Raw genomic sequence first — 12,454 nt, 5'->3', positions numbered from 1 at the left:
GCAGCCTATAGCTATGGGATTTTAGAGTGGACTTCAGGAACCCTCAGCCCAGCTGCAGGCTATTGGCATATCAATAACACCATTAACTTAATCTGTTACTGAGTTTTGAGAGATAGGTTGTTAGCATCTGCCAAGCAGAAAGCCGTGCCAAAAGGAGAGAGGAGAGGTCACCAGCCTTATGGAAGAGCAGGAGGACAAAGCATGTAAAAGCTACCAGAAATAGAGGGATCTGCCAAAAGTGGTTATAAGTAAAATAAGCATTTCTATTTGTAACTCACAACCATAGCATTGATATTATGATTCCCGTCCTCATTTCATCCCTCTCTGACATCTATACCCGATGCCGAAAATATGATTGTCCGACAGCAACTGGAGAGCTCAAAGTTGCAGTCCCCAGTAACCAGCAATCCTTTTAATGCAGTGACCCATCACTACCATACCATCTCTTCCAGCTGCACCATTTTCCCCAAGGTAGTGTCAGGATTAAGCCCCTGTCCTCTTGTTGCCACCACTGGACCACAATAACATCTGGCTGAAACCCTGAACTTTCAAAGATGGACATAGTATGTGGTCAATATGCCAAAGCCTTTCAGGGTCCTGTCCACCCTTAGGGTGGCTCATTTTGCCACAGTGAGACAGACTCTTTGCTCACATCAACAACACTGATTTCAAGAGAAAGATACGAACGTACACTGGTGGAGAAGGCTGGGACTGACCTTTCTTTCTCACTCCCCCTCCTCCACAGGACTGCTGAGATGTTTATTACTTTGGTGTCTATGTGCTGACCTGTATACTATAAATTTGGACTGAGGCGAATTTTACAGTTCAACAAATATAAAATATTTTTTAAAGAAGTCACACATGGTCAGATACAAAGTCTGGAAAACATCAGCCCAAAAGTTATCATAACTGAAATAAAATGAAACTTTAATTCAGTCAGATTCAGCATTACTCAAGGCAATGGAAAGTATTGCTTCCAAAGCCTGAATGTGCTGCCCTTATATGAGTTTCTCTCTGCTGAAGACTATAAATCCTTGATCAGATGATCCTTCCTGAACTGTAAAATATATTGAGTCAAGTTAAATTTGGTTAGGCAAGAGCAACACTTACTGAAATCAGAGAGACTTAGAGCAAAAGGGGGTCCTATAAATCAGCTGCCCTGGCAGTGACAACTTGTCATACAAGGACTGATAAAATCTTCAATACAAATGGTTATCTGGAAGATTAAGTCTGTACTCAGTGGACCTGAATCCTTCAGAAGCATGAAATTACTTGCAGAATTGAGGGGACACATTTTCCCCAGGTACTTTAGTCACTTGCCTACCTCATTACGCAGCTAAATACCTTTGGAAATGTAATCTTCAATCATACTCTCAAAGGAGACAGATTTCTAGAGGTGCACAGATGTCCAGGAGGTTTACAAAGTGCCTAGTTGTTTAGTTCACAATAAAATCAATGAGAGTTAAGGGCCTCACATAAAACCACGTCGATCTGCCTAATTAAAGAACATAGCCCCTAAGTTCAAGTGTCTTGCTGAAATCAGTGAGGTTGAAGCTTTTGCAAGCTCTCAAAGCTACGCTTTGGCTTTCCATGATACAGTCCTCAGGCACCTAGCAGGAGCACCTGATCAATGGGAACGAGGATGGGAGAGGTGTCAAGCCTGAACCAGCCTCCAGGCACGGCTGGGCTGTAAGGACAGAGGTCTTGCAACAGCAGGGAACAGACAGACCATAGAAAAGCTGACATTAAAACAGGCCAGTCCAGACCTTCACAAAGACACTTCAATCATATCTACACTGTTTAAAGCAAGCCGTGGGTTTGCTTAGACCATTTGAGAACGTGTTATTCTTTAAATAGCAGCTTAGGATGAGAGTTGCCACTTCCAATTTAATCACCTTTCTTTGATATAGCCTGGTGCTTTGCAGCCGGATAATTAACCTTGATATTCAGTCAGACTTCAAAACACACAACTCCCGTTGCTGTCAATTAGCTGACAATGTCGAGTGTGTGTTGATGGAAGGTTTTTGTGTGACCCTGGCAATATGGCATTCAGGAAATTTCAGTAGCTAATACAATCATCCTGCTGGAGAAAGTCCTTCACAAATCACTCCAACAATTTTAGAATGGGAAGTGAGATTGTGAATTTGTCGCTGGATTGAGTTCGCTAAACAAAACAGATGTACATTAAAGTTTACCCTACTTTCTGTTCTTACTGCAACACTGCTTTCTAAAAGACCCATCCAGATATTTGGCAAACCTTCTTGTTATCATGGTCTTGTACAGCTCTGAGCACAAGGAAGATGCCTTGATCTCAGCTAGAGCATTCAGTAGCTACCATACTTTTAAATACTAACATAAGGCCAGAGGCAGGGTTATAAATGATTGTTACAAAATAATTTTTGATATATAAGGCGGTGCAATAAACACTGCAATATGAAAATGGGACACTGTATGGGAAGGGCCAGTGGCACTTTATTTTTCCCACTGATTTCTTTGCATTTATAATAAAGAGTTACAGGCTACTGGTAACAAGCTTAAATTAGTGGGCAGCAAGAAGTCTGAATTGACTATTTTCCTGTTATCCCACAGTGGATCACATTCTGCTAATGAGTGTTAACCCCACAATCAGGCAAACATTCATCTTGAGAAATGAACAACCTCATCCAGGGCTTTTAAAGCAGCCAGCACAGTCAACGGCTAAAAAGAAATTGGCTCAAACACAGCTACTTTCCTTTTTAAATATTGTTCTTCCTCCCTGATGAGAATGGGAGCTAATGGCATAAGTGAAACATTCTCGTAGCAAAAGCCAAAAGCTGCCCAAGTCCCTTCCAGGTTAGAAACACTGTCTTGTGATGAAGAAGGAATAGTTGATGCTCAATCGAATGCTTTTGCACAGGCTAGCTAGAGCCTTTTGTGGAGGTTCCTGATGTGAGCTCAGTTTGACTTCCATATTTTCAAAGTACTTTGCCTCATCTGCTGAGTGAAAATAGCAAAAAATAGAAAAAAAAATACTGGTCTGTTGTGCTTTTCCCTGGATTTGAGAATGACATCAACCTTTGGGCCTTTTTCTGATCTATTCTGATAGTAGAAAAAATACTGACTACTCCATTTTCTACACAGGGTCAACATTATGAAGAGGAAAAACGGGCTTTGAGCCATGAAATAATTGCACTCAATAATCACTTAATAGAGGCCAAGGTGACAATAGATAAGTTGTCAGAAGACAATGTAAGTATTTAATTATGGGTACATCTTGAGATTATATTCAGAAATAAGTTAGGCCATGCACTTCCCATGAAATTATAGAATAATTTCTTATTATTTACATATAATGTAACTTGTCACCAAGACAGTTAAAATTCATGTTTGATTGTTCCCACCATTTTGTGAATTCAGGTCTCCTTATGCTATGGGGTTGGGGTGAGACTTTTCATTGATATTTTTTTCCTTACGTCTAACCTAAAACTGATGAAAAAAATATTCTAAGAAATGGCAATATTCCCACATTGATTTTGCCATCGGTTTCGGGCTAGTACAGCGAACTGGTGGAAGCACATGCTTAGAGCTATTGCATGGACACATGTATGGAGTGAGGATTCATCATAAGGATTTTAGGCAGTGTAGAGCCCTACATTTCCTGCAGTTCCTCTGACCTTTCAGTCTTTGCTCACTGAAATGGGATGCCCGGCACAAGTGAGCTCTACCAGCAGAAGTTAGTATTGACCCAACCTGGTCACTCAGATTATTGCAGGGAGCGGGAGCCAGGTTTTCCCCAGCTGTAGTTCATGTGGAACAATTTACCTGTCTCTGTGTGGAAGGGAACAGGGAACATCTCTGGTGATTGTCACCCTGCATCTCATTAAACACTGCTGAAAACTGGCATGCACACTGCAGCTGGCAATCAGCTCATGAAATCCTTCCAGGGACAAACTGAAAAAGACAGCAAAGAAAGGAAGATTGCAGGCATTTAGTTCATTATTGTGCCATTCCTTAGACACTTAATAAAAAATTCATCTACAGAAGACATGTTTCTGTTAGCACTTATTTTTCAGCATCTTACATTCAATCTTCCCATATTTCATATGAACTCTTAATCATAGCAGGGAGCATTTGATCCCATTAATATGTCTGTTGATGTGAATTGTACTTATGCTATTAACAGCTTTCCAACGGAAACAAAGAGTTCACAATCTGCCCCTTTTATAGAAATTGTGTTGAAACAACAGTTACTTCATAACTCTAATAGCTGTAACTAACTGAATGTGGTAAATGCAATGGGCTACATTTAGGTTTTAGAAGCACAGGTATACATCCAGACTAATTCAGCTGAAATCAGTGGAGTTATTTCAGATTTAAAATAGAGGGAAAAAAAATTATAAAACTCTCCTAGTAAGTATGCATGCATTTACACTACTTCATGGAGTCAGGTTTGAGCCCAGGTTTGAAGAACTGTTTTCAATATTCATAGTTTTTAAAAGGCAGCTTAGACTGGACTGGAGTTCAAAGTACTCTTCTTCCAAGAATTATTCTGAACTACTCTGAACATTAGAGTATGGTCCAGAAGCCTCAAATAACAGTATCACTTCTTCATACTTGAGGTCAATTCACAGACAAAATTCTGCCCTTAGTTATGTAGCATCACTAATGAAAGTAAAGGTTAAATTCCAAATTTTAAATAGAGAAATATGAAACAAACCATTAATATTATGCCTAATAAGTAGAGACAGTGTTAAACTGAAGAATCCTACACAGGGAGAACATACTTTTCCCTTGCCAGCATTTCTTCCTTCAATTATATTTCCCCTCATTCTTCTGACAGATATGTAAAATGATGCTTTTGATGCAAAAACATGTTTTACACAATGGGAAACACTTTTGGTATTAAATGCCGATTATTGTTCTAGTTGCTGCAGATGTGGCTAGTTTCCATTCAGATAAACATTAAAGGACAGAAAGTCACTCCAGTCACATGGCATATCTCAGCATGTTGAGAACAAAGTACACGTGGCACATTTAACTCACATGTAATTTTTCTGTAGTAATTTTTAAAGCTGCTAAAAATAAAGTGTCAGAAACACTTTTTGTACTCTCCATGACAACCGCTTCAGAGAAACAGAGGCACAGAGCTTTTGAAGAAAGGATTGGATTTTGGAGTGATTTCATTTTTGTGTGCTTAGTGATGCCATATGGGACTTGGAGTACTTGTCTGTGCTATACATTGTGCAGCAATATATTATGTGTTTAATGTGCATGTAACATGTCAGAATCACATGCACATGCAACAGATTTTGCTTCTAAATTGAATTCTTGCATTCCTACTGTTTGCATCTGTTTTCAGGAATAAAAATAGTGTGTACTGATATAAAATTGAAGATGTACATAAATGAATGTATCTCCCCAGTACATTTAAAGCAGAAGTGGCACCTCTAAAACCTCATACAGACACAAAAAACCCCCACAAACCAAGAGTATCTAAAGGCCCTTGAATATGAAGATATAATGAACTAATGATCATAGGAAAACTACATTTACTACCCCCGTGCCTCACAGACTCCCAGGAACATCTTGTTGTACCTATTATAGAATAATTTTTAAATGTTTTTTCAAAACAGAGGGAATTTCCACCTTTCCTTTTCATAGAAAATTTCATTATCAGTTTTAAAAGAACAAGTGGAACAGTAAAAATCTGCATGCAATAAAATTATAACATTAACACCAGAGAAAAGTAAAATCATTTCAATATTCAACACCTTTTCTCTATAAACATTTTCTGATTTTTACAGATTAACACAGCCTAGTGTCCATAGTACCTATATGCTTTGTCTATCTCATCTATGCCCACCTGTAAAGTCAACTTCTGAAGCCAACTCTGTTTTTAATGGCACCTAGATCAGGAAAAGCAACATACAACACTTACCTCCAGGGACCCAAAGATACTGGCTGAAGGATACAGTTACGGTCATGTGTGCTAAATTAAATTTAGACAAAGGGCAAATCTATGTACTGAATTTTCCCATTAAATAGGCTGTGGGAGCCATTCAATACAAAAATAGTATAAGTGGCTTGTTTAAATTCTCTTTTTCCCTGTGTGGAATTCTCATGGTAACTTCTTATCCAGTAAAAATACCCTGTTCTGCAGCATCAAATATTTGCAGTGAGATTTAATATATTTGTATAGCAGCATTCTGCAGGATATGAAAGGAGCCAGGAACCAGCAAGAAAGTTTCATAAGGAGACAAAAGCCTTCTTTTAAAAAACAATACAATGTATATTTCTGCAATGAATTTCTCCCACAGCCTCTTAAGATTATGTAAGCATTTTCTGAAGTACTATCTTAGTACTGATCTGGATAATACTCAGTAAAAATGTCTGTTCTTAAATTTTCTTTTTGCTTAAAAGATCATGTCTATTTTAGTCTTCATAGAGCCATGCATGTTAACAGTATAAAGTCCAGTTCCTAATGGTAAGTATTCATCTTTTAAAATGCAGAGTACTGTTCTGTAGTAACAGTTGTCAAAATTTTCTTTTTAGTAATTTTGTCAGCCCTCACAGAGCAAAGGGGCAAACATCTCACGACCATGCAAGAAACATGGAATCTTAATGTATTTGAAAGTTAAAGTATGCTCCAAATTTCCCCAAAGTCAATTTTTAAAAGATTGCTCAGGCATGGGAGAAAGGCTGAAAGCCACAAGCTATTTACAAACTTTAAAAAACAGGCTATTTTTTGTTTTTCTAGGAGCTCTATAGGAAGGACTGCAATTTAGCTGCTCAGTTGCTCCAGTGCAGCAAGAATTACGACAGGGCACATAAGCTTTCGGAGGTAATGTGACCAAACTTGGTGAATATTCAAAGAAATAAATATTTTATGGAAAACAGGTTATTTTACATGTATCAATTCCAGAACTTGTCTGCCCTTAAGGCTTTGATCCCTGCCCCCCCCCCCCTTTAAGCAACACGAGGGCTTGTGCACCTCTGGTATTCTGTGCAGCTGAGGGAGGTGCTGACAAAATCACAGCCAGTGATGGAACTTGGAGGTACTCTCTTCCCCAAAAACTCTGCTATCCAGTAGAATGGGCCTGCACTGATCACATGAAAAATAAAGATTTTAGCAAAACCAAAGTGCTGAGAACTCTAGACTGCAAAATGCTGGGGGGGGGAACAGGGGAGGGTGAGAGCAGGGAAATGACAAGCTGCAGGCATCAGAGATTCTGATATAATCAATTCTCCTCCTGAAGCTATTTTCCAGTCCAGCTAATTTCTAAACTTGAATTTTAAAATGGACTGACAGAACAAATATCTTTTTCTAAAGCAACCAGAGCACTGAATGATTGATTTCCAAGGTGTAAACTTTAATTAATAATCCTCGCTTCCAGGGAAACTAGGCTTGAGAAACAGACTCCTTAAAGGGGAGGTAAATATTATCTTAGTGAACAGGTCTGTCTTTAGGGATGCAGGCCCTACACAAAGCAACAGCACCTTCCTCATGTATATTGCTTAGGTGAAGGTCACGGAGAAAAGCCTTCCCTCCATCAGTCCCATCAGGTTAATGTCCCCCCAAAAGGTCTCTCTTGTGCAATTCTGCAACAGAATAATGCAAAATTGAATGTGGAATGTATACACCATTTCTAAGCCAGCAGACAGCTTCAGAGCACTAAACAACCCTGGTAAATAAAGACAGAGCAAGACTTTTCTGTCAAATGGGCAATGATTTTCTGGAATGGAGACAGAAATTCCAAATTAACCATTATCTTGGTCGTGTTATTTTTTCCTAATAACTGACTTCCCTGAGCAATTAATATCCAGGAATTGTCATGACATTACTCACGCTTGAAAGCACCCTACCTGTTAGCAAGAATTAGGACCTTAAAAGTAGTTAGTGGTTCACCTGCAGAAAACTATCACAAATGTGGGATCTCCCCACCATTTCCCAGACTGTCATACACTCAATTAAATAGGCAAAGTCTCCACTCATAAATCCAAGTATTTATTAATTTAGCAAGTGTGAATGTGCTGTCACAGCCAATAGTTTCCTTACAAATGCAAATATTGCCTGACAAGGTATTGTATGTTATCCAGAATCCTAAACTATGGTACAATATAGCAATATCATTTTAGTAATTCCAGTTTCCAGGGCAATGCCCAGAAAATAATGTTCTTTTACTTAACGCATTTCATAGTCTAAATAATGTATATAAAATAGATCAAACAGTGGTGTAACAGGATACTAAAATTATAGCTACCCCATACAGCAGTTTCACATTAAATGAACTGTATTTCTTTTCCTCATTTCTGTGGCAATTTACAGCAGCCCTGTTTTACAACCTTTTTATTCAATCTTTGTTGTACCCGTACTTGCTATGACTAATACTGCTGTCTGCCAGCAGATTGGCAATATCATACTCTTTATTTCCAATGGAAGACATATGAGCTAATTAACAACATAATGATTAATCCAAAATATCCTGGAAGGTCTGTTGGTTGAAAAAACACTCATCCTACTCCACATTAACAAGAATGTCATTTCACAACATGCCATATTTTGAATACATTGAGTTTGGGGGATTAAGCCAACTTTAAAACCTTCCCAGTGAAGCTAAAAGAGGAGCTTTATATCTTATGTGATGTGAGATCATAAGAAGGAGCAGGCACTTGAAATTTCTCTTGCCTAAAATAGAGGAGGGGGACACCACTTCAGCATTTGTAGGGTTCTCTCCTCTAGAGAAACAAAGTTAAGGAGAGAGTGAGATTTTTAGGGCTATAAGGGTAACCACTGATTATTTGGTAAAGAGGAACTTGATTTCTAGTTATAAAAAGAAAGCGCTGAGTAAATAAGAGTTCAGCCAAGCATTCAAGGGCTAAATTCCTAAGTGGCATAAATCAACATGGATATCAAACTCAAAACTTAGTCCGAACATGAGTTCTTCTGACATCCAGCAAGAAATACTGAGAGACAGCCATCATGCAGCTCTCTCTCATATCCCTGTGTGATCATTGATAGAGGTCTGAAATGAGCAAGGCAGAGAAAATTTGGCTGGCAAGCATGCTTGGAGATACCTGCATAGGCATTACCTACGAGGTTTCCGAGCCACGCCAAGGAATGTGCTCTCTCAATCTCTTCTGGTCCACATGACAGAACGGCAGGTGGAACCGCCGTCCACAGACCTGATCCTGACGTTCTTCAAAACCTGTATGAATTCTGATGCATAACAGACTTATTGATTAATTCTAACTAGTTTGTCACAGGAATCATGATGTAAATCCAGGTCTTAGCTCTTATTTCTGTCAGTGTAGTAAGAAACTAGAAAAGCAGTCAGCTAGCAGCTGCTGGAAGAGGGGAACATGTTGAGGCTTCTCTGGATGGTTGATCTGACAAGTAGTGTCCAACTGCTGGGGCAAGAAAACCAGTTTGATTTGCTTCTTCCCAGCACAGGAACACTCCCGTCATAGCAGCCAGTACCATTGCTTTAAGTGTCAGTGAAACCAACTTTTCTGTCTCTTCAAACAACACTGTTTATCAAATGCAACGCTGGAGGGCAGGAGGCAATTTGGCACCGGCTTGGAGGCAAGGGGAGCTCAAAGAAAGGCAAAAGAACAGAATAGATCTGATCTCTTCCTCCTCTTTCCTCACCCCAGCAGAGACCTCCGCACCCCCACACTCCAACTGCAAATGGCACCCATGCATGCAGTCTGGAAAGTGTTGCTGTAGGCTGTAATTCCCTACCTGCCTTTTTAAGATTGTTGTTTACTACATTCTTTACATCATTCCTCTCCAACCTGGATTAACTTGGAAGGAAGCCTTTCAGTTTCACAGTGTTTTCCATGAGGGGAAGCAGATGAAGATTTCCAGACATTAAGTAAATAAACAAAAGTCATTTGATTATGTTTGTTTTCAGAAATGCACAAAGATTGTGGCCATCACATTAGTCAAAGAACCATATATAGTGAGCTATGTAATGTCATAAACAGCACTCATCTATCCATGTTGTATAAGCCCAAGCAGACACCAGTATTGACATGTACCCTTTTCTCCTTTCCCCTTTGCCATCTCTTTATGTTACAGTTGCCATCTGACTTTCAGGAAAGAGTCAGCATCCACCTGGAAAAGCACGGGTGCAGCCTTTCTGTCCCCTTGTGCCACACATCTTACGCTGATACCATACCCACTTGCGTCATTGCCAAAGTACTGGAAAAACCAGATCCAAACAGCTTGTCTTCACACTTGTCAAGCCCGTCTACAAGGGATCTCAATTTCCAGGACTCTGCTGGAAAACTCGGGCAAAGGCCCCAGTACAAGTCGGACATCTACTGCAGCGACACTGCCCTTTACTGCCCTGAGGAGAGGCAGAGGGAGAGGAGGCAGAGTGTGGACACGCAAGTGAAAGACGTGGGGTTCCTGCGCTCCCAGAACTCCACAGACAGCACCGTCGAAGAAGACGGTTTCCATTCCAGCTTCTCTCACGAAGCCTTCCCAGAGTACATTACCTCCCTGCCAACCTCCAGCTCCTACTCCAGTTTCAGCGTCACATCTGAGGAGAAGGAGAACGCCCAAGCCAACACTCTGACAGCCTCTCAGCAAGCGATCTACATGAGCAACCGAGACGAACTGTTTGAAAGAAAGTCACCTGCAGGTTACGAGCATCAGGGAAGTCCTAGGTTTGCCAAGCCCAAACCTGCGCAGCACATGGAGCTTGCCGATGACAACGAGAACTCCCCCACTTTTACTAGGACTCTGCCTCCGTATGCAAACGAACCTTTTCATTTCTCAGCCATAACACCACAGCAGGCTTTAGCGAATCAGAAAATGAGGAACGAGTGCAGGAGCACCCACCTTTCAGAAGAAGACTTGCCTGGGCGATGGAGGCAATTGAGCGTGGAGGACATTGGTGCGTACTCTTACAGGAACGCTGGCAGGCTGTCGCCCTGTAGTTTTTCAGAGCAGTACTACAGCAGCCCTATTAAGAAGGGAGACAGTCGAACAAGCCCCATCTATGCTAGTTACAAAGCAGATAGCTGCTCAGAGGGAGACGATATCTGCCAAAGCAGACTTGTGGATTCTTGCTTCCTGAGAACAGACAGTGGCCTGAATATTGACATCAGCACTAGCTGTAAACAGGACAAATTGCCCGCTTACAAAACAAAAGAATCAAGAGACCAAAAAAATGAAAGGATCACCGTCCAGTTATGCAGTAGCAAAAACATCGAAAATAGCCCGGTATTGAAAAGAGAATACGTGGATGTGAGCCCCAACAGCTCAGCAGAGTCCCTCAATCAGAGTTCAATGGAGGCTTCAGAAATCCACCAGTCTTCCATGGAGCAAGGAAGCCATTCGGGTATTCACAGCAAACAGCAGCAGTTTCAACGGACTGGGAGTACTGGTTTGAGTCGGAAGGACAGCCTTACAAAAGCACAATTATACGGAACCCTTCTGAACTAGGCATCTTCCAAAACGGCAATAAGACAACAAACAAAAGGAAGCAAACAGCATTTGATACTTCTAGTGAACAGTACGGTTCTAAGAAACAGGATTATTATAAAATATATATTCCTAATGGTACTATATGTTTAAAACAAAATCTCTTCAAAAATGTTATACAGCACTTTTCACTTAACATCCTTTCCACGTGGGCGACCGTCCCCTCCCCTCTTTTATAAACCTGAAATATTTTTATAAACAAAATGGTATTTATTAGACTATCCTAAGCTATTTGAGCAGAATTCTTTTCCCTTCAAGCAGGTTTCTTATTTATTTTTGTGCATGAGGCCATCTGTGCCTAAACTCTTGGAGGAAAAGGGTAAAATCATGATGGCAGTGATAAAAAATAAATCCACCTGATAAAATACCATAAAATGTCATGTGAAAACAAAACAAACAAGAATGGTGAATCTGAAGAAGTATATTTTTTAACAAGAATGGAATTGTATCTTAAGTTATTTCATACAAATGTATTTATGAGTGACTAATGTATGCACAAAGTGATACTAATATTTTGTTCTTTTAATCCACTGTGTTTCTGCTTTCCTATTTTTCCTTGTATACTACCTCAAAAGTAATTGAGGGTTTCTTTGTCACATTTTCTGTAGGCTTGCATTTATATTGTCTAAAATGCATGCAGTGTCATAATTAATACTGTATTTTGCATTACTTAATAAAAGACACCAGTGGAAATATTTTGGGGTGGTGTTTTTTTCCTTCATTAAAACATACCCCAGACAATAGAACATGGGATTGCTCTGGGTCGTATCAGTCCAGCAAAAGTTGATGAGCAAAGCTCCTGGTTTAGATTGCTTTCTAAAGGAGTCTCTCTGTAAGCTCCAGAGCACTGGTTCTCGGTCTGCGGGCACTGGGTGTGGAAGGACAGCTTCCCATCAGTCTGTGAAAAGTAAACAAGGAAAACAAACTTGTTGACGCGGAAGTCACGGACACTGCACACAATCAATATGATCAAGCAGATGC

General features: G+C 40.1%; 1 protein-coding gene across 8 annotated transcripts in view; it reads left to right on the top strand.

The window, feature by feature from the left end:
• Nucleotides 1-12,169, top strand: part of BEGAIN (brain enriched guanylate kinase associated) — a 164,144-nt gene extending 151,975 nt beyond the window's left edge. For 6 of the 8 annotated variants that reach the window (XM_052783183.1, XM_052783181.1, XM_052783182.1 and 3 more), the window contains 3 exons: nt 3,121-3,228; nt 6,737-6,820; nt 10,061-12,169. In XM_052783183.1, coding sequence (XP_052639143.1) covers nt 3,121-3,228; nt 6,737-6,820; nt 10,061-11,434 — 1,566 coding nt within the window. In that variant the 3' untranslated portion in view covers nt 11,435-12,169. The remainder of the gene's footprint in view (nt 1-3,120; nt 3,229-6,736; nt 6,821-10,060) is intronic. The other 2 variants (XM_052783180.1, XM_052783178.1) reach the window with 2 other exon arrangements.
• Nucleotides 12,170-12,454: the final 285 nt, after the last annotated feature.

The sequence above is a fragment of the Harpia harpyja genome, chromosome 3 (genome assembly GCF_026419915.1).
Source record: "Harpia harpyja isolate bHarHar1 chromosome 3, bHarHar1 primary haplotype, whole genome shotgun sequence".
Lineage (NCBI taxonomy): Eukaryota > Metazoa > Chordata > Aves > Accipitriformes > Accipitridae > Harpia > Harpia harpyja.
Note: the sequence above shows the minus strand (reverse complement) of the source record. Positions and strands in the feature narration are given on the sequence as shown.